Source organism: Callospermophilus lateralis, chromosome 4 (genome assembly GCF_048772815.1).
Source record: "Callospermophilus lateralis isolate mCalLat2 chromosome 4, mCalLat2.hap1, whole genome shotgun sequence".
Classification (NCBI taxonomy): domain Eukaryota; kingdom Metazoa; phylum Chordata; class Mammalia; order Rodentia; family Sciuridae; genus Callospermophilus; species Callospermophilus lateralis.
The window spans coordinates 158,239,099-158,261,550 of record NC_135308.1 but is presented as its reverse complement, the minus strand read 5'-3'; the positions used below and the strand labels follow the sequence as shown (position 1 = coordinate 158,261,550).

General features: G+C 53.5%; 1 protein-coding gene across 1 annotated transcript; it reads right to left on the bottom strand.

Annotated features, from left to right (window-relative positions):
• Nucleotides 1-236: 236 nt before the first annotated feature.
• Nucleotides 237-13,257, bottom strand: LOC143398574 (DNA dC->dU-editing enzyme APOBEC3-like). The gene is made up of 9 exons (XM_076855437.2): nucleotides 13,026-13,257; nucleotides 11,956-12,112; nucleotides 10,526-10,808; nucleotides 10,247-10,360; nucleotides 2,391-2,481; nucleotides 1,921-2,179; nucleotides 1,060-1,327; nucleotides 650-826; nucleotides 237-423 (listed from the first exon to the last, which is right to left on the bottom strand). Exons 1-9 carry the CDS (start codon nucleotides 13,154-13,156, stop codon nucleotides 371-373), a joined length of 1,533 nt encoding a protein of 510 aa, XP_076711552.2. The 5' UTR covers nucleotides 13,157-13,257; the 3' UTR covers nucleotides 237-370.
• Nucleotides 13,258-22,452: the final 9,195 nt, after the last annotated feature.

Genomic DNA, 22,452 nt, shown 5'->3' with positions numbered 1-22,452 from the left:
AATAGTTTTCATCTATTCATTTAGACACGTGATTAGAGTCCGAAAAGGGACAGAGGATACTTGGACCACAAAATGATCCAACTATCCCACACTTTTCAGGGAATTCTCCAAACGTTTCCCTCTTGGTGATGGAGAACAGATATAGCCCCATCCCCTCCTTAAAAAATAACCCAGTTTTTACAGACTTTAAAATGACCTTGAGTATTTTAATCATAAAATTAGACACCCACTTATAACACAAATACATGAAGGGGGAAAGCGAGGCCTTCTGGACTTGTGGGGCGTGGTACTTCCTCCCAAAGGCCACCAGCGCAGGGTCCACATGCTCTCTGCTCTCGGAGTCCCTTCTTATTGCGGAGGGTGATGTGGGTCAAAGCTGCAGGTTTCTGAAGTTAGCTGTAAAATCCTCCAGACTCAGGACTGCTGAGAGAGAAGAAATCGGGATGTGCCGGTGGGTGAGAAGCGCCCGTGAGGAAGAGGAGCACGGAGGTGACTGTGCTCCAGGGAAGAGGGACAAAGCCACCAGGGGCCTTGAGAGGCACAGAGAGGGGGCCGGAGCATCTGAGAAAAGGGAGACCAGGAAGAACTGGGAGAGGGTGTCTAGAGAAAAGAGAGACGTGGGGGCTGTAGGGAGAGAGGAGGAGAGTACCTGAGCAGGATGGGTGGGGACAGGAGGTGGCACAGGTGGCAGTGACAGGTGTCAACCCCAGGATGCGATTGAGGCGATTTTGTATGCTTTCGCTGCGTTGCTCCAGCCTGTCCCAGAGCTCAGGCTCAAAGGGACATCCGCCGTGGTTCACAAACTCGACCCAGCAGTGGGTGAACTCTGAAATGCAGTGGGGAGCCGCAACCTGGGGACAGGTCCCTTTCTGCCCCACCCTCCGCTCCTGGGCATCTCCTGTCCCCCGGATCCTCCTTCCAGGAGGTGTCAAATCTTGGGCTTTGCAGGGGCTTCCTTCCTGCCCAGTCCCCCTTCTGTCCACCTGCCCTGCCCCTGTGGTGTCCCCTGTTCCTGTGGACATGCCCCTGTCCACTGACAGCCCGGTCCCTCCTTCCTACCTCGGAGACTCATGACCCAGATCTGAACCCCGGATCTCCACAGGAGCCGCAGCCCCTCCTGAAATCTCCAGAGCCAGTGGAAGTAGAGGCGGGAGGTGAAGAGCCTCAGCCGCACGTGGGGGTGGCTTCGTGTGAGCTCCACCAGCTCCTGGGCGCAGCTGGGGCAGGGGCTCCAGGTGAGGTAGCAGGTGACTTCGTAGTTCTGGCTCTGGTCCAGGTCCAAGGAACGGATCTTCTTTATGAAGCGAATCTCTGCGTGGCGATCCTTCTGCAGGGGGGACCCCAGCAGAGAGAAGGAGGGTTAGATGTCACATGACTGGGGCCGGGATGGGGCTGTGTCTTGTCCACCTTCTAGTGCGGAGGCTTGTCCAGCATAGTCATGTCCCCCCTTCCACTCACTCACAAACCCAACACCCCAAGTGCCACGAGGATCCCCGCGCCCCGACGGGAGGGGTCGGCAGACAGACCCCACCCCCACGGCACAGCCAAGCCTCTCCTTGGGACTCTTGCTTAAGAGTGACCAAAGGACACAGTGTTTCAGCCCAGGAGCCGCAGGAGCAGGTGGGAGGGGAAGAGCCCAAGGCTGGTGGGCCACCAAGGAGCCTGGCGGAGCTCAGCCCTTGGGCAAGGACTCTGCTTCCTCCAGAGCAGTGTGAGCTGAGACCGGGCAGCCCAAGTGCGTGCTCCTGGAGGGACCAGAAGAAAGCTCTGGGGCACCGGCCTCTGGCAAGTCCAGGGCTGGGACCCAGCCAAGGTCACTGGGTGGGGGGAGTTCAAGGGCAGTTCAGGACCATCCTCCAGGCTCCAGGCTCCTGGGAGGCAACTTTCCCTGCCCCCTGAGCCCGAGCCCCCGCCTGGCACCTTGTTTTGAAAGTAGTCCTGGTCACACGGGGAGCCCTTGAGCTGCAGCTGGTAGCACAGATAGGTCTTCCGGCGGCAGTAGGGCCTGGGCGCCCGGCGCTGGTTGTTAAACTGCAGGTGGAACGTTTCCTTCTTTAGCAGCTTCATGACCCTCCGTGTAACAAGGAGGCACCAGGAGCCGGGAGCTTCCTCTGGAGTCACCTGCCCTGGGCTCAGATGGCCTCTGCCTTCAGGAATCAACTCCCTGGTGCCTGGGTCCCTGAGGGAGGTGAGAGAGGAGCAGGGAGGGTAGGAGCAGGGCCACCAGGAGCTGTGGCAGTGGGTGGCTTCTCCCTCTGACCGTGCCCAGTGCCTCCCCTCCACTCTCACAGTCCAGCCTTGAGACCGTCCTCTGGGGCCACCCCATCCGTGTCACCTTTCTGCCTGGGCTGGGTGGGGCATCCCTCCTAACTGGGGTCTGTGTCACACACCTTTGTCTGGGTGTCGCGAGCAGACGGTCCCGATGTCTGGAACTCAGCTCCGGATCACCTCCCGGGGGTCCCGCAACGGGCAAGGAGTCCGCTCACCCTCACGGGTATCCGTTCCGGTCCAGCAACCCCACGACGTACTGCAAGACGCCAACACCAGATGCCTTTCTCGAATGCTCGGTTTATTCAGGTCACGCCTCACACAGCGGCTCCGGAGCAGAGACTGGTTGGACCAGCAGACCGTCCGATGTTGTCCTCTCTCGAGGCAGGTCTGAAGGTGAATGCCAGCCCTCCGTGCCGATATGTTTATACTAATCCATAAGCACATTACATCATTCCATTGGGGTATCAGCTCTTTGCAAGCACATTACATCATTCCATTGGGGTGAACATATCAGCTCTTTGCAAGTACACTGTCTTATCTCTACCTAACAGCACATGTCTTTCCTAGCTAGCTACTGCACAATAACTATGACCTCACCTCTTACTTTAATCAATATATTTTTACCAATACTCCTATCACTGGGATTCCCCCGCCTCCAAGTTTCCCAGGCCTCTGGACCCCGACCTTCCAAAGCCTGAACCCTCCTCTCTGGGAAGGGACTAGAAACCTAGAAACCGGCCTTTCCTCTAACCCCGCGCTCTCTGTGTCACCAAGAACCCAGAGGCAAGGCCCAGACGAACTGTTGCTAAGGGACAGTCTGACAGAGGCTTTCGGATGGAGGACGACTTACCATTCTCTCTCTCTCCCCCTATTTTTGATCACACTCTTTAGAGGATTCGATTTTCTCCCTCACTTTTCTCCCTTCTTAACATCATATTGCAAAGTGCCCTGGTGAGTGTGGGCGGGAGAGTCACGGGGTTCTGTGTGGGGGCGGGAGTGGGTGGCACAGGAAGCAGGAGATAGGTTTTCTATAGACAGATAGAAATGACATAGAAATGGGGACCCCCTCGGAGAATGGGGTCCTGCCACCCCAGATGCAAACCCAGGGCTAACAGTGCCGGACTGGAAGGCCCCCTCAGGTGCCCTGCTTCCGGGGCTGCCCCGGCTTCCTTATGACCCTAACACTGGTCAACCCAGAGGGCTGCTTTGAACCCAAGCAGTTGTATTGTTTTAAGGAACAAGTACAGGACAAACTCAGGGTGTCAAACACACTAACCATCCCATCAGGGGAATGAGAGACTAAAATCATACACCTCAATGGAGTCAGAGACCGGTCAGGGAACCTGACAGGGAGAGGTCATTCCCCAGCAAAAGAGCATTAGAAAACCCTCCAGACCGAGAGCCACCAACAGGGCCCTCTCTGGTCTCCTCTCTTGCTCTGGGAGCTTTCCTTGCTGGCTGCTACTGAATTCTCACCCTCTGCCACCTGCACACTTTATTCTTTGGGTGCATGACACAAGAACCCTCCAGTGCTCACAGACCCTGGGTTACACTGGGGATCAAACCCAGCGCCGCGTGCACACCAGGCAAGAGTCCTACCACTGAACCGCAGTCCTCCTGGATTCTCTCTGGTATGTGGACAGAAGTGGGAGCCTGGCTACCCACCACTGCGAGGCCACATCACGAGGGCATCATGATTAAGCGGATGTCAGTCTTGCCAGCTGCTCAGGAATCTCAAAGGACACAGCTCTGTCTTCCCGGACGTTCTGACGTTGCCCTAGGCAAATGCAACTTGGCTGACCATCCAGTTGGGCTCAGGTGATCACGGACCCTCAGAAACCGTGTCTGCACCCAGAATTCAGGGTGCTGGTCCTTAAGGCACAGACCACAGGTGCAAATGATGTCCACTTCCTGTGGCTGCCTGGCCAGCACTGTTCTCCTTGGGTATTTCCCGCAATCTCAAGAAGACACTGCTTCCTGCACCAGCGACCAAACCCCTGCTAGCATCTGGGATGCTAATTAACAATGCCACTGATGTCATCAGCAGAAACCTGGTTTTGATACCTCTTATGCCCTTTAGGAAGGCTTCGGGTGGATTCAGATGAAGAGCTAAAGAGGTGACACCATTGCTGGGCTGTGGCCTTGGATACATCAGGTGACGGGCGACTTGCGGCCTCTCGGTCACCAGCCCAGCACACAGACCTGTGCTTCCCTGTGGTCTGGGACTTTCCACCTTGGCCCCCAGCTCCCGCGCTCTGGGAACCCTCCAGCCTGCCCGCTCAAGGCTCAAGTATTTCGACACAATTTTAGACAGTCACATTCTTAACAGCAAATCAAGAACCTTGACCTTGAAGAGCTAAAAGAACAGGTTTGCTAGAAGCAAACTAGAATTGATTTTAAGAGCAATTTGCCTCTCCTCTCCCAATGGCCCCATCTTCCTTCTGGGAAACCATGGCGCTTCCGGTCTTGGTGGGGGGTTTCCTCCACACAGCTCGATGGCAAAACGGGGTCAGTCTGTCCAGTAAACTCACAAAGGTGCCCTGTAGCTGCCTCCAAGTTTAGCTCAATCATTCTGCCACCGAGAATGAGCTGGAGAAAGGACTTTGAGAAGGCCCTGCGCAGGCGGACAGAGGGCTGTGCTGGGCCCAGGAAGCACAGGAAGTGGGGGAGCCTCGTGGGGGCTGCTAGTCTGAGGCTCCAGGGGCAGAGAACTGGGTGCTCTGGTTCCAGTTCCTCTCCTAAGGCCTTGGGAAAGTCCCTGCCTGAGAGTGTCCTCCTACACACCGCCTTCCCACCTCGGTCACCAGGCGAGAGGGCCCTGGGGTGCTTTCCCTCCCCCCTGCCCACGCCCCCCCTCTCAGGCCCCCTCACCTCCTGATCCGTGGAGTGTCCCCACAGCCCCCAGGACAGGCTTGTCCCAGGTAGCTCGGCTGTCGCCTCCGACACTGGGCTCTCTTTCCCTGTTAAGGGGCCCTGGCTTTGGAAGCCCCCATGGATCTGGTCAGGAGTGACCTCCCAGGGCCGTCTGGGTGCCAGCCCCACCTCTTCCTGGTTTGGTGGGAGGGCCTAGGGTGGTCAGCTTCCTCAGGCTCAGAGGCCTTCTCTCATCTCTGCCCCTGGCTGCCCTGTGGCCAGAGGACCTGGGGGTTGCAAAGGGAAAGAGAAAGTGATCCCCAAGAGGGGCAGGGGGCAGACGCCCCTCCCCGGGGGCCAGGCAGTCTGAGTCCAGACCTGGCCCAGCACCGTCCCTGGTTGGCACATCCGTCTTGTGGCCCGTTCACCTCCCAGCAGGACTCTGTACTTGTGTTGTAGGGACAGACGAGGCAGGGCACCGAAGACAGCAGGAAACAGTTTTGTTTGGCTGCAGCCAGGTTCAGGGGGCACAGCTTTTGTTGTAACCAATCAATCCCCTGAACCCCGAGTTCAGGGAGTTTCAGAGTTTCATACCCAGTGTGTAAAGGGAGGGGCTCAGAAGCTCACAGTCTGCAGAAGTTCCCATAAAAGCAGCTTTTTCTCTCACTGTCCTGGGCAAGTTAACCCTTCAAGGACAGCACCTGAGAGGGGGAGAGCTTCTTCTCCCCTCTCTTTCCTCCCCCTGCCCGCTGTTACCACGGAGCCCAGTTGTAACTTATCTTAAAAACGTAGACAGCTCTGTGAAGCCCAGCTCAAGGCCAGAGGCCTGGTTTGCACATTTCTACAAAGTACTATATTGGATACATGTTTGTGAAAACTAGTAAGGGGGTGTCCAGCACCTGGAGTGCTGGTATCTTCTTGGCCAGTGGTCAAGTAAACAGGGCAACCCGAAAATAGGAAGTTTATTTACATTGGACTCTTTTGCTGACAGTTCCAAAATCAGCCATGGTGAAGAGGGCCTTTCTGTGGAGCAAGGGGGTGCCCACTTCACTTGATGCAGACAGAGTGGGAGGTTGGGATATAGGGTTTCATCTCCAGCCCCAAAGAAGGAAGGTGTGGACAGATCCTGGGCCCGTCCTCTACCCCAGCCCTCCAACAGCATCAGCAGGGGAAGATCAGGCTCTGACCATGATCTCAGAGGCGGTCTTAAGCACAGAGAGGCTTAGATGCTCTCTTGAGATCACACAGCAAACAAAAGGCAGAGTGGAGTGAGGACAAGGTCTTCCTGGCTGCTGCTCCCCACCCCCACCCCCCCACAACTAGCTGCCAGCAACTAGTCTCTGGGAAATGAGGTTTCCAGGAGAGGAGTGGGGGAGTGGCACAAAGGGAGGGCAGCTGCCACCCTACAAGGATTCCCAGGCCCGGGATTCAAGGCCCTGGACATCAAGTGTGTGTTCTGGAAGCTCTGCCTGCTTGGCACTGAGCCAGGATCCTCGGGCTCAGGTAAGAAACAGCAAAATGGAACAACAACAACAACAAACAAAAACCAAAACCAGGAGCATGTTGTGAAAGCTGAATCCTGAGCGAGGAGGGCCTGCTCCCCTCGCCACCTGCTCTTCTCACACCCCCTGCAGCCCCAGGCCCCAGGCAACAGGAGCTTGGGTTTGAAGGGTCACAAGAACTGTGTCCCCTCCACCGGGCCAGTCCTAAGGTCCTGGGGCTGAGGCAGGAGCTCAGGGTAAGCTGGAGAGAGCTGGCAGGAAGCCCCACCCCCATCCTCCTTCAAGACAAAAAGGAAAGTCTCCAACGGGGGTCCCAGGGACCAGACCCTCATTTAAATACATCTACATGTTAAAAGACGGAGGGTGGAGGGGCAGCAACCTGCTCGGGTAGAATCAACACAACAAATGATCCTGACTTCTGTCCTGTGTGAGCTGAAGGGTCCCCTGAGCTGCTGACAGGATCACAGCCCGTGGAAGATTGCAGAATGAGCTGGGCTTTCCAGGAAAAGAGATCACATCTGCACAATAGGGTGTTTGTCAGTTTGTCAGTGTCAGGCAGCTGGGCCCTCCCCTGATTTGATGCTGGACACAGGAACTCTGGCTGCCTGTCTTGGGAGGAAACGAGTCGGGCAGGAGAGCAAGTCCTGGGGGGCAGCTGTACTCAGGGGAGAGAGCAGTTTCCCAGGGGGCGGAGGCTTGGGAAGGAGCTGTGTTTAGGCGCTTCTCCAAGGTGTGCTTTTCCTTCCTAAGAGAGCCCTTTAACTCCAAGGCAGGCAGAGGAAGGCGCGGTCAGAGGGTCACCTGGAGCCGAAGCTCTTTTTTTTTTTTTAATATTTATTTTTAGTACTAGTTGCTCACAATACTTTCATTTTATTCATCTTTAAGTGGTGCCAAGGATCGAACCCAGGGCCTCGCATGTGCTAGGCGAGTGCTCCACCTCTGAGCCCCAGCCCCAGCCCCAAAGTTGTGTTTTATATCAATGCTGCATTCTGTATAAACATCTCAGTCCTGTGACGAGGGTGAACTGCTGTCGCTGTTCAGAGACCACATGGGGGCTGGAGGAGAACACAAGTTCAGGGGCCTGGGAACCGGCCACTGGGCGTTGAACCCAGGGGGTCTCACTGAGTTGCTGAGGCTGGCTTTGAACTTGGCATCCTGAGCCGCTGGGATTCCAGGTGCCCCCCACCCTTCCAGTTTTGATTGTCCTGGGAGAGTCATGGCAAAAGCATCTGGCCGTGCTGATGCCCTGGTCTCTGGTCAGGTCTTTGAAGCCGGTAGGCAAGGCACACACCAAGCTTTCAACTCCTAAGAGTTAAGGAGACAAGAGGGGAAAATAAAACACAGACACCACCTTTGGATGGCTGTTGTTCAATCCCAGAGCTGCAAAGGCCCCAGCAGATTTTCTGATTCCAAAGAAAAAACCCGGGAGCGGGTCTAACATTTTATTCTCTGTGCTCCTGGCGGCAGCCACTGGGATAGGACCGACGGCAGGCAGCCGAGGAGCGGGGTATCTGCAGGAAGGGCCTGCCCACTGCACCTGGGGCTTTCTTCAGATGTTTTAGGGGTACACAATTTACTTTGCGGCCAAGGTCTTTCTGTTTTTTTTTTTGTTTTGTTTTGTTTTGTTTTTTTTAAAGAGAGAGGTGTGAGAGAGAGAGAGAAATTTTTTTTTTTTGATATTTATTCTTCAGTTTTGGGCGGACACAACATCTTTGTTTGTATGTGGTGTTGAGAATCGAACCCGGGCCGCACGCATGCCAGACAAGTGCGCTACCGCTTGAGCCACATCCCCAGCTCCGGTCTTTCTGTTTTGATCCCCACCTGAAGATTGGAGGTCGGGGACGGCCACCTCCGGCATTCTTGGGTGGTTCTGGGTTCCCCTTCAGGAATCTCAAGCCTGACTGGAGTCTACCCTGCAGCCACCAGGCCAGGCCAGGCGTGAAGGGCCAGCAGTGCACTGGCCCTTGGTCCCCACGCTGGTCTCTAACCACCTCAGGCTGAGGAGTGGGCTGGAAGGAAAAGAAGCAGAGCCTGCCACCCATGTGCAGTGGTGCACACCTGTAATCCCAGCAGCTTGGGAGGCTGAGGCAGGAGGATCCCAAGTTCAAAGCCAGCCTCAGCAAAAGCAAGGCACTAAGCAACTCAGTAAGACCCTGTCTCTAAATAAAATACAAAATAGGGCAGGGGGTGTAGCTCAGGGGTGGAGTGTCCCTGAGTTCAATTACTCCAGACCAAAAACAAGGAGTGGGGTGGGGAGGCCTTCGCTGGCCTTTCCCTTGGGAACACTCTTACTTATCTGAGGGGCCATGCTGGGTTGGAGCAGGCCACCTGAGGCCTGTGGGTCTCGGAGAATGGATGGCCTCTATCTAGCTCTTTTTCTCCAGGAGCATGAGACAGCCTGGCCTGGGCCTGTGGTGGTCAAGGAGCATGTGACCAGATGGGTGCCCCTCTGTGCCTCCCTCCTTGGAGCAAATTTGGAAGGAGGACATCTTCAAGTCAGACCTGCGAAGCAGCCAGGTAGTTATCACCGATTCTGCCCTCAGGGGCCCCGCCCAGGGAGCCCCGCAGCATGGGGGGAAAGACCACGCATGTGGGGATACAGCAGGGAGTGGTCGCAGTGGGGATACAGCAGGGAGTGGCCGCAGTGGCCATCTCAAGCCAGGGAGAGCTCAGAAGGAGGCTGGCTGGTCTTGGGCTTCCAGCCTCCAAAACTGTGAGAGAGCAAATTCTGGGGTCTAAGTAGCTGTTGACGGCATCTTATTATGGAATCCAAGTCATTTTATTCCAGAAATCAAGTCAACCTTGAAGGGGGTCCGTCCCAAGGACCCATTTACATTCAGCCCAAGAACCACATTCAGTGACTGTTGTTGGACCATCAGGGACAAAAGGACAGGCCTTACTCCACCCCTCCGGTCCCACTAACACCCCCCCACCCCCATTGATGGCACCAAGATGCCTCCATGATTTTCCACAGGGAAGAAATTCCTAAGACTATTTACCACACTCACTGTGGGATAGCAGCCCCCAGGCCACCCGGGCTGCTCCATCTGAGGGCTGTCCCTTCCTTTGCTCAGGAACCAGCCTGAGTTTTCTCTCCATCAATGTTGTTCCTTCTGGAGCTGAAGCCCCACTCCTTTTCCCAGTTAGAGCCTGGCCTGGTCTCTCTTTTTCTTTCTTTTATTTATCTTTTTATACCAGGAATTAAACCCAGAGGCGCTTGACCCCGAAGCCACATCCCCACCCTTTTATTTTATTTTATTTTTTTAATTTTTATTTTTTGACAGAGCCCTGCTAAATTGCTGAGGCTGCCTTTGGACTCTCAATCCTCCTACCTCAGCCTCCGAGTCGCTGGGATTACAGGCGTGCCCCACTGCACCTGGCCAGACCGGGGCTATCATTTCATTTTCATTGTCACTGAGTCAGAAGTTCCTGTGGCAGGCACCATCCTGATGGGGGAGGGGCCCTGCGGATGCAGGAGGTGGGAGCCATCCAGGCAGCCCCCGAGGGAGAAAGGAGCGGGGAGGCCAGGCCCGGAGGGGAGGGGAGTCTGGTCCCCTGGGGAGGGCCAGAGGAGGCCGGGGAAACAGCCCTGGAAGTAGCACAGGAAGCCCCTCATTGGAGAATCTTCTGCAGCTTCTGGACCTGGAAGTGGTAATTTCTAATCAGGTTCTTCCAAGGCCGGAATGGCCGTCCGTCGTAGGGGTACACAAAGTTCTCCCAACAGTGCTCAAACTCTGTGAGGGGGGAGAGGAGGGGGCAGTCAGAGCCCTGCAGCCTGCTCCCCACCCCCAGGCTGCCCCAGCACCCGCTCCCTGTGTCCCCTCCCACTGCTTTGGAGACCTGGCCTGGCCTGACCCTCATCCTGGTTCCTCGGGCCACCCTGACCCTCTGCTCCTCACCTCTGAGGGACATGATTTCCACCCTGGCTCCTTCCCGCTGCAGGGCGCGAAGCCCCTCTTGGAATGAGTGATTCCAGAAGTAATAGAGGCGGGCAGCGTAGATGGTCAAGCTCAAGTTGGAGTGGCTGGCCAGGAAGGCGGCCACCTGCTGTGCACAGTCAGAGCAGGGACTCCAGGAGATGAACCAGGTGATCCGTAAGTGCTGGTTGGGGAACTGCAGGGGGTAGTCATGCAGCCAGTAGAGGAAGCACAGCTCGGCGTGCAGGCGGGTCTCCAGGAAGACCTGGGGGTGGGGGAGGCGGAAGCCCCGGTGGAGGATGGCCTGGCGGGGGCTGTGGCATTTCATCCATTCTCTCCCAGGTGTCCCTGGGCCAGCATGCCTAGCCCTGCTCTGGCCAGGTCGGGGGAGGGCACCAAGCTGCACCACCCCACGGGGAGGAGCCACTGGCCACAGGTGCCTACGGAGCACTTGAATTGTGACTCATCTGAATTTGAGACCCTGGGCCCTGCATAAAACACACAGCTCCTTGCAAAAATGAAAAAGAACATCATCCTGGGAAGAGTTTTATGGGTTGAAATGCTGTTAGGCATATTGGACTAAATGAATTCCGCCCATTCCTGACCACTTGGTGGACTGTGGGCACTGGAAGAGTTTAAATGAGAGACATGATCCATTCGCCTTCCGTTGGGTAGCTGTGCTGCAGAGAGGCCTGCCCACCCCAAAGGGCTCCCTGCCCTCCAACGCTTGGGCCAGCTGAGCACGGGTGGCAGAGGGGCAGGCGGCAGGTGTGTGGAGGGGATGTGACTGCTCTGTGTAGGGGCTGCAGGGGTGGCACTGGATCTAGCAATGGCCGGTTCTGGTCATGGCTGCCGTGTGGGGGCCCAGAGAGGCCCTTGCTCTGAGCGGGCTGGGGGGAGGCAGGGGCAGGCACAGGGCCCGGGTGTGGTAACAGGTCCTCTCTGTGCAGGGCTCAGGGGTGTGGCCGGAGCAGGCCCCACAGAAGTGAGGGCCAGATAAGACACTGGGGAGCTGGGGCTGGGGCTCAGAGGAAGAGCGCCAGCAGGCGTGAGGCCCTGGGTTCGATCCTCAGCACCACATAACTAAATAAAATAAGGGTATTGTGTCCACCTACAATTAAAAAATAAATGTTAAAAAAAAAAAAGACTCTGGGGCTCAGGGCCCCAACCTGCTAGATGTCCTTTCCTCAGGACTGTTAGTCACGCGGAGCCTCAGGACAAGGTTTGCCTGTAGACTTCTGAAGAAGGCCTCTGGGGGAGTCAGACGCCACTGTGTATCAGGTCACAGGATGGCCAGGCAGAAGCCTCAGGCCCAGGAGTCCCAACATCTGGCTTTTTACTGATGTTTTTTTTTTCTGCGTTCTCAACTGGAGAGGCTCCTGTCTACCATGCGAGAGCAGTCTGGCAGATACCTGGGTTTTAAAGACCCCTCTGTGAAAGGGGACAGTTGAGTCACGCTCCTCTCTATCCACCTGGTAGCACAGGAAGGTGTTGTTCCGGCCCAGGGCCCAGCGAAGGTTCCGGAAGTGGAAGAGGAATGTCCTTCGATATAAACGCCTTATCTTGTTTCTGGAGGCAAGAAAGGAGACACCGAGCGAACCCCAAGTTGCTCTAAGCTGCTGTCCACTGAGCCGGCTCCCTGGGTCCCCCTAGGTGCTCCCCAATCCTCTGCAGCTCTGAGAACTCCCACCATGGAGGGCATGTTGGACCCACCCGGGGTCCCAGCTCTGATCCTTCCAGTGGGACGCCCCCCCACCCTGCCCACTCAACCCCCAACCCCAAAGAAAAAGACCAAACCCCCTCACCCCAAATATGAGCTTTGAACATCTGGCCTCCGTTCATTCCTGACTCACACTGTGCAGGGTACCACCTGAAGTCTACAAGCTACTGTTCTGCACATTTCTCCTCCTCATCTTTCATTCTTGTGTCCTCCCGTCATCTGGGTGGTCCAGCTCTAAGAGGTCTCATCTCTGCGGTTGTGGGTGTGCTTGGGGACCCTGGGCAGTCCCTCTTGGGCTCAGTGGAGGTGACTCCTTCAGTCTCAGAGCTCCCTCCTCCCCCTCCCTCTCCTGAGACTTCAGGCTGACACTCCTCAAAGGGCTTCGAACACAACGACTGCGGGTTCCTTCGATCAGAGTTTGCGTTGGGTTCTGATTGATAACAAAACTGGCAAACCATGGAGCCAGGTTGCCCGCACGGGGCAGGAGGGGCAGCCAGGGGGCACTTTCAGACAGCTGCAAAGAAACGGCCACGGGGCTGGGGGAGGGGAGGAGGGTGGCACATTCAGAAGCTGCCATGGGCCCCCTCCAAACCCGCAAAGACTCCGGGGCGTGCTGTGGAGGAGCCTGGAGAGAGAGAACCCAGGCCTGGGTGGGGGAGAGACCAGGAGAGAAGCACTATGGGGCGAGGGGGGGACCCCAGGAAAGGAGGTGCTGCAGAGGGGGCCGGTGGGCAGAAGGGTGGGCAGAAGGGCCAGCGGTACCTGACGTCTGGGGCTGGGTTGTGGCATCCTGGGCAGGCCCTGGGTCTCCGGTTCTGGGGCTCCATTTCCTGATTCCAGGGCCTTTGCTTTGGAAGCCCCCTGATCGATCTGTGAGTGACCTCCAGGGCCATCTGAGTGCCGGCCCCACCTTCTTCCTGGTTTGGCACCGGAATGGGAGGGCCTAGGGTGGGTTTTCTGCCTCAGCCTCAGACACCTTCTCTCCTTCCCTCTGCCCCCCGCTGGGCAGAGCAGGACACCGCCCCTTGATGAAGACAGGCCCCTCGGAGCCACAGGAAGCACAAAGGGAAAGAGAAAGTAACTGATCCCAGAGCGGGAGGAGGGCGTGGGCCCTGGAGAGGGAGCAGGGCAGACACCCCCCCTGCAGGCTGGACAGTCTGGGTCTCGCTCATCTGGGTCCAGAGCCCAGCGCGGCACCTGCCTGGGGAATGGAGGGTGATGGGCAGGGACGGTGTGGATTCCAGACAGGGCCTCCTGTGTCCGGTCCTTGCACCGGAGCAGGGAAGGGCAGACACAGATTGGGTTCCTGATTCTGTGCTTGGATCTTCCCATCTGTCTCCTCATCCAACTTCCCAGCCAGTAACCCCAATGGGACCGATGGGCACAAAGACTCCAAGCTGGTGATTGACAGCTCAGGAGCAGGTAGCTACAGGTGGCAGAGCTGGAATTGGTGATCTCATGCTGTGGGCTTTCTCCACAGTCCAGGCTGCTTCTCCCTGCAAAATCAGAGACACTAGTCTTGCCACCTCTCAAGGGTGGAGGTATGAGCCAACAAATGCCACACAAACACATGAGCAGACAATACACACAGCTTTCTAATTGTTTAAGTCCATCCACGGATAAAACCTAGGGTGCTTAACCACTGAGCCACATCCCCAGGCCTTTTTATTTATTTTTGAGACAAAAATAAATAAATTGCTTAGGGCCTCACTAAGTTGCTGAGGCTGGCTTTGAACTTGAGATCCTCCTGCCTCAGCTTCCTGAGCACTGGGATTAAAGGCATGCACCATCTTTCCCAGCCTAAAACCTAGGATTCTTTGGAGGAATCAAGGTCCATTGTGTCCTCCAAATAATCATTCTGAATATCATGTCCTTCAACAGGATTTTGTCCCAGATGAAGGTGTGCTCTGTGCCAGGCCCTGGGCTCCTCTGAAGGCAAAACCCATTGGGAAGGCTGATGAACGACTGTTAGGATGTGCCACAGCGCCCCCTCCTGGCGGAAGGCGGTCCTATCGCTCCACAAGGTAGAACTTAGGGTTGAACTTTCAAGGTGGGTTTCTGTTGCCTTGGAGAACAAACGGGCACAGGATAAGGACATCAGTAGAAAATACATACTTCCACTGATCAGAAGCAGACACATTTTATAAGAAAATGAAGTGAAGAACACAGACCCAGGAGTCATCCCTGAACCCAGCTGTGGGTGACAGGGAGGTACTGTGGTGGAGGCAACCAGCTTTACAGCCAGGCACATCCTAACTCTGCCCCTTCCTTACCGTGTGGCCTTGGGTGACTTACTGAATGTCTCTGAATCTCTAATATCCTTCCTCTTTAAAAGGACATAAATAATATGCATCTTATAGTTATTGGGAAAGTCAAATATGATTGGTTTATTAAAGAATTTAGCAAAGCACCTAGAATGGAAGACCTAACAGTTATGACCCAGCTGGGGGTTGAACCCAGGGTCTCCCCCATGCTATACATGTGCTCTACCCCCAAGATACATCTTCAGCCCTGTTAGTTTTTGTTGTGTTTTTTGGTGGTGCTGGGATTGAACCCAGGTCCTTGTGCAGGCAAGGCAAACACTCTACCAACTGAGCTATATCTCCAGCCCCTATTAATTTGTTGTTTAAAAACATTTTCCACTATCAGGGTGCAGTGACCCATGCCTGTAATCCCAGTAGCTAGGAGGCTGAGGCAGGAGGATCTCCAGTTCAAAGCCAGCCCTAGCAACTTAGCAAGGCCCTAAACAACTTAGTGAGACCCTGTCTCAAAATAAAAAGTGAAAAAAGGCTGAGGATGTGGCTCAGTGATTAAGCACCCTTGGGTTCGATCCTCAGTACCAAAAACAAAAAACAAACAAGCAAAAAAACAAGTGCCTCACCTTAGACCTCACTAGAATACAAGTATACAAATAAAAAAATAGAATACCTTATTTAAAAAAAAAAATTTCCCACTGGACTTGGGGATGCATGTCTGTAATCCTAGTGACTCAGGAGGCTGGGGCAGGAGAATCCCAAGTTCCAGGTTAACCTCAGCAACTTAAGACCCTCAGTAACTTTGACCCTGTCTCAGAATAAAACACAAAAAGGGCTGGAGATGTAGTTTAGTGGTAGCGCACCTGGGTTCAATCCCCAGCCCAAGAAAGGAAAATAATTTGTGTGTGTAGTTTCATTTCTAGGATGTGATATATATATATATGAAACAAAAACATGAACACATATATCCATAAATGACCATTTGTGATGGTTCCATTCAAAGTGTTGTACGGGTCATGTCAATAATTTGCTTCTTTTTAGTACAGAATAGTATTTATGGCATGGATATGCTGTTTTGTTTTTGTTTTGGGGAGGGGGTTCTGGACATTTAACCCAGAGGCATGTTACCACCGAGACAGAGCCAGCCCTTTATTTTATTTTGAGACACAGACTCTCTAAGTTGCTCAGGGCCTTGCTAAGTTGCTGAGGCTGACCTTGAAATTGTGATCCTCCTGCTTCAGCCTCCCCATTGCTGGGATTATAGGTGTGTGCCACCAGGCTAGGCCTTGAGTATAGGTTTTGTTTTGTTTAAAGAGAGAGAGTGGGAGAGAGAGGAGAGAGAGAGAGAGAGAGAGAGAGAGAGAGAGAATTTTTTAATATTTATTTTTTAGTTCTCGGCAGACACAACATCTTTGTTTGTATGTGGTGCTGAGGATCGAACCCGGGCTGCATGCATACCAGGCGAGCTCACTACCGCTTGAACCACATCCCCAGCACAAGTATAGGTTTTTGTGTGAAGATGAATTTGCATTTTCTGTGATAAGTGCCCAAGAGTGTAATTGCTGGGCTTTACGTTTAGTGTGTGTTTAGTTTTATAAGACACCATGGAAATATTTTCTAGAATAAATGTACCATTTTATATTCTCACCAGCAATGTATGGTTGATCCAATTTCCTCACCTCTTTCCCAGCATGTGACCCTATCACTGTTTTTCTATTTGAAGCCTCTGGTAGGTTTATAGTGATTCTGTGGTGTAACGTTCATCCCCCCAGTGGCTAATGAAATTGACCATCTCTTTTTTTCTTCCTTCCCTCCTTTCTTTCTTCCACCCCTTTTTTCTTTCTTTCCTTCCTCATTCACTTCTTCCTCCCTCCCTTCCTCTCTTCCTCTCTTTCGTTTCTGTACCAGGGGTTGAACCCATGAGCACTTAACCACATCCCCAGACCTTCTATACTTTATTTTGAGACAGGGCCTCACTAACTGTTGAGGCTGCTTTGAACTTACAATCCTCTTGCCTCAGCCTCCTGAGCCTCTGAGATCACAGCTGTCACACACACACACACACACACACACACACACACACAGTGATTTCTATCAAACTCACGGACATAACAGGCTCCACTGTGCACATGATTCCTCTGCTTGAAGAAGAGACTCGGAGACTGTGACACGATGCATTCGGTGGCGCAGAGACGGGCCTCACGATTCCTCTGTGCAGCTTCCCAGCCCCTCGCCACTCACCTGAGCTCTGAGGTTGAGGGTGTGGGCCTCCCCAGCCCTGGGGACCTTCAAATTTGATTCCTGGCAAATCAGGTGGCCCGTCAGTGGCTCCTGGGCTGCTCATCAATGACCGTCACTAATTAGTTATAATTTTTTTTTTGGTGGTGGTGGTGCTGGGGATCGAGCCCAGGGCCTTGTGCATGCGAGGCCAGCCCTCTACCAATGACCCCAGCCCCTAGATTTTTTTTTTTTTTTCATGTATTCTGTTTCTGCCCTTGTTAGGGTCAAGGTGCTGGTTCTGCAAGGATCTGGGAAGCCTTTGACATTTTCTTTCCTTTGGAGTAATTTCTGCATCCTGTACATTGACACTGAGTCTGAGGCCTGAGGCTGCATGGCGGTTGGTCACCTTCTTAACGCACTCTCTAAGGATGAGCCTGAGAATGTCTTCCCCACGTAGGGTCAGTGTCGGGAAGTCCCTAGAACATCTGCGTAAGTGGAATGGAATATGGAATCTTTCCAGCTGCTCCAGGATTTGTGGTGGGAAGTGAAAACCACTGTCGAAGAGGGCAGTGCACTTGGCACCCTCAACAGCGTCCAGTAGAAAGACGCCACCAAAAGGCTAGTGACTGGGCTGACTGGGGTGGGAGTTTTGGCCAGGAGATGCAGCCACCAGCCACTGCGGGCCGTGTCCCTGGGGTGGGGCCACAGAGATGTTGAAGAGGTGGCCTGGATCAGCTTTTCCACGTCAGAGAAGATGAGGGGACGCCCTCCACCTTAGGAACTCACTGAAATGTCCTCTGTGCACCCAGGAGACACCAGCCACCAGGTACCATGGACAGGCAACAGCAGGGTGCACGCGGGCTCTTGGAGAAGCAGGGACGGCCCAGAGCCAGTAACAGCAGCACCAATTAAGTGGCAGACACAGTCCCTGTCCCCTGCCTCCCCAGGCCCAGCTCTCGGTGGGTCCTGGGTCCGTGGAGAGCGTGGAGTGCGGCTGCCCTCTGGGACTCCCCTCCTGCACACATCCTGCGTGCCCCCCGGCTGGCTCCCGGGGCTCCCGGTCTGGCTTCAGGAACAAGGAGAACCGAGGCCAGGGAGGCCGGGGAAGGGCCTGGGGAGGAGCCCGGAGGCTCTGGGAGGCCGGCAGAGCTGCTTTGATCCACAGCGTGAACTCTGGGCCCTTCCCGCCTCCGGGCACCACCTGCCTCCCCAGCCCAGGTCAGGGTCAAGGGAGACGCTCAGGTCAGCGGGAGGCAAGGAAGACAGGGCAGCCCCAGGAGGGCCCTGGTGGGAGCATGTGGCCCTCAGGGAGACGCACGGAGGGCAGTGTTTGGCCGGCACCCTTCTCAGGAGATGCAGAGTTCACCTCTAGAAAACCGAAAGGGAAGTAGGGCCCAGGGATAGACCCCAATTCACCAATCACCAATTTTATTGACTAGAAAACCACAAGACACCTATATACTGTGTGTGTGTGTGCGTGTGTGCGTGTGTGTGTGTGTGTGCAGGAGCTATATGTACATATAAATATTTATAGTGAGATTTATTGACATGATTGAGTACATTTTATTCATTCCCACTGATTTATAATGTCCAATCTTTTTAAATTTTTTTTTTTAGTTGCACGTGGACACAATACCTTTATTTATTTGTTTATTTTTATGTGGTGCCAGGAATTAAACCCAGGGCCTCACCCATGCTAAGCAAGAGCTCTACCGCTGAGCCCCAGCCCCAGCCCAATATAATGCCAAATCTTTAAAAAACAAATAAATATTTATAGAAATGAACAGTTGGAGGGGGTGTGCTTCTGTCCGTGGCCTTCTGCAGGCAGGGCGTTGGCGAGCCCCTGGGGTGGGGTCCCACAGAGCAGGGGGTGGGGGTGGGGGAGGCTGCACAGGCCTCAGCCGCTCAGCATTTGAAACAGGGAAGTCGGGGTGCTGGGTGAGGGGGATAATGAAGAGAGGACGGAGACAGAGCCACATTTCCAAGGGGACTTACAGGGGCTGGGGTGGGAGGGTGAGCGTGTGGGGTGAGTGACATTGAGAAGCAGGGAACAGAGGACTGAAGGACTCGAGGTTCCCTGGGGAAGGGCAGCTGAGGGACATTCTTCCCCAGAAATGTGACCTCTTTCCTTTTCTATGTCCCTTGCCCTTTTTTAAATTTTATTTTGAGACAGGGTCTTGCTAAGTTGCTGAGGCTGGCGATCCTCCTGCCTCAGCCTTCTATGTCTCCCTTTCATTTCTCAAAAAATCCTGCCGTGAGGCTGCAGCAGCCTTGGTTGTCTGGGGGCGTCTGCGGTTGGGTGTCATCATGAAGAGCTGAGCCCCGAAGTCAGTGTTCGTCCTGGGCTCTGCCACACCGAGCCTCACCTGCACCTCTACCTGATCATCACCGTAGAGGGAGACTAGGGACTTCTGGCCACCTCTGCCATCCAGGGATTCAAGGTTCACAGGCAGGAACAGGTGCACCCGGGTGAGGTGGCCCAAGTCCCCAAGCTGGGCAGACACCTGTGGGGTGTGTGACATTGACCCCAGCCCAGCTCATATTGGAAGCTGCAGACCTAGCAGAGACTGCCTTCCCAGAGATAGGAAATTATAAGCCTGAGATTTTTTAAATCTTCCTGGCTAGAAGGCCTGTTTCGTAGCATTTTAGCTGCTTTTTTTTTTTTCTTTTCGCATTTTTAAAAGTAAGTAAGTGTGGTGTTGCGGTTTGGATACGAGGTGTCACCCTAAAAGCTCCTGTGGCGATGCAGGAGTATTCAGAGATGGAATGATGGATGGGAGAGCTGCAGCCTAACTGGTCAGTCCATCCTACCTTGAGCTGGGTGCTGACTGCGGGCAGGTGGCCTGTGGCTATGGGAGGTGGGTCACTGGGGTCCATCTTCCCTGACGGCCCTCCCAGGCTCTGTTTCCTGGCTGCCAGGGGGAGCAGTGTTCCTCCATCACACTCCTCTGGATGTTCGGCTTCTCCTGGGGCCCAGAGCTGTGGACTTGGCTGACCACCATGAACCTGTGAAATCATGAGCCCAAATAAACTTTTCCTCTTCTAGGTTGCTCTTTGAGGTATTCTGGGGACAGCTAAGAAAAGCTGGAATTGAACTCAGAACTCAGGGCACTCGACCACTGAGCCCCATCCCCAGCCCCATTTTGTATTTTATTTAGAGACAGGGTCTCACTGAGCTGCTTAGTGCCTCACCATTGCTGAGGCTGGCTTTGAACTCACGATTCTCCTGTCTCAGCCTCCCCAGCCACTGGGATTACAGGCGTGCACCACCACCCTGGGCTCTCAATCAAGATGATTTTAACTTCCCAAAATCAATTATGGAAGTTTAGCTTTTCCCCCTTTCCTGTGTGAGTTCAGTTCCATTTCTTACAGGGTCCCTCAAACTCACCCTGAAACCTCCTGGTTGTACTTTGATCCCGTTGCCTATGCGGACGCCTTCACAATTCACCTTCCTTTAATAGTTCAGGGTTGATTTAAGTGTTTTATTTCTAATGTCCTTTTATCATTTTTTTTTTCCTAGAACGTTGTTCATTGTGCCTCCGTTTTCGAATCTCTTGGGACAAGTGTGTTTATATTCCCTTCTGACTTTTTATATTCTCTAAAATTCCGTTGCCATTTTCATTCATATTTAGTTTATTTTTACCTTTGCTTTGTTTGCAGATTTTTAGTTTTATTTTCTTCAAAGTACTAGATCTTGATTTTGTTGTTATTCCTCTTTCAACTTCTTGAATGGATTGCTTACCTTAAATATCTCTTTTCTAAGATGTACATTTGATGAAGCAAAACTCCTTCATGTACTCTTTAACTTATATTCCACAAATTTTACAATTAAAAAAAAACAATATTTTTTAAAAAAATTTAATGAGTTGGACAGGGTTCAACCCAGAGCAGAACCACGTGATGTATTCCTGTAAGGACTTCTTGTAGGAATCCAACTTCATGTGATTGCTGGTCAAGACACCTCCGTGGAGTGTCTCCATGTGACGTCTCCAGGGTAGGCAGCTGGGATGATGGATGCACGGCGTGAAGAGCAAGGACAAGCTGGAGCCCACACACTCAGTGGTGGAGTAACGAGGCTGGAGACCAGTGGCATTGTTCTTGCCTCTGACTTAATGGTGCCTTGCTGGGGCCCTTCCTCAAGGGGCTAAGGACACACACCTGGCCCAGGGCAATCAAGGACCAGGTAGGGAAAGTTCTAGAAACTGCAGACCCAGTTGCTGCTTCACATCACAGGGGAGAGTTGGCAGACCAAGGACACGTGAACATGCTGTGGAATGGTGGCTACTTCACTCCTCCCTCAAAGTCAGCCAGGATTGTCTCTCTGGTGGCCCACGCTGAACTGAAACTACCAGAAAGGAGTTCTGGGAAATGTAGTTCACATTACAGAGTTACCATAGTGGGGAGAAGAGCTGACCACCCCTAGCCAATCCTGAGACTGTGATGGGGATTGCATGGAATCCACAGAATTGACATCTTAATATTGAGTGACCCAATCCATGAACATGGTATACCTCTCTGTTTATTCAGGTCTTTATTCATTTATTTTACTTTCTCTCAGTGATGCTTTATAGTTTTTATAGTAAATCAAATACATTTTGCAAGATGGATTCTAATGTTCTCAGGGACAGATTTCTGATAACAGATAACAGAAAATACTTCTGCAATATTCAGTGTGTGGGGATTGAGCACTCTTCGTTTGTGAAGCTACAGATTCATTCAGAAGCAAAGCCATTTGGGTTCCACAGCCACCAATAAGGAAGTTCTTTTAGTATCTTTGCTTTATGTGACAGGACTGAAGCACAGAGGTGCCAAGCAACTTTGGAATTCAGGCTGTGACCCTGGGCTCTTACCCCTCTGCGCTATGAGTGTTCACATAAATGTCCAGCAGCAGAGAAAATGGGCGCTGACCTCTGTGAATGGGAGACTTTGACGTGGAGGCTTACTGAATGGGTCCTCTGAGCTGCCTCTTGGACATGACCTCCCTCTCCCAGTCGCTCCCCAGGGAGGGGGAGCATTTTCATCTCTGTCTTGACAGTATTGATGAAGATTTGCCAATTTTTAAGAATGAGGCTATGGAATCTAATGAGTTGGCAGGAAAGCCAATAGCGGGCTGGTGAAACTCAATATTTCCAGAAGAAAGGGTGTTGGATTCCCCTTAAAAACAGTTAAAAACAAAGATCACTTTAATTTTCCCCTCGTAATCAGGGAACTATGAATCAGGACCAAGACAGTACAGCGTCTGCCCATTCCCACTCTGATGGGAAAAGTTTAAGGAGGCTGAGAGGACAGGGGAGTGGGCACAGGGGAGTGGGCACGTTTTGTAGTGAGAGCACAGTTCTGGTGGAGGTGGGCTTTAGTGTCGCGAGCTCCCTGGCTCTCCTTAAATCTTCCACCCCTTTGCCAAGGTCACCATGCCCAGAACCAAATGCCCGTTAACAACAGAGCTGACGAGAAGACACAGTGGACTCCCTGGTAGAAGAGTATCCAGCAGCCAGCAGTGGGGAGCACAGTTCCTCAGGGACACAGAGGGTGGCCTGACCTGCGGGTTTGGGGATAGAAGCCAGACATGGAGGATTCTGTCCTGTGCCGGCATTTGTAGGAAGCGAGGGGGAAACTAAACTCACTTGTGTTAGGAATCTGGAGAGTGGATCTCCTGGGGGAGATGGGGGGGGACGGGGAGCAGAAGGGGCTCCCCAGGTGCCCTCCTCACAGCG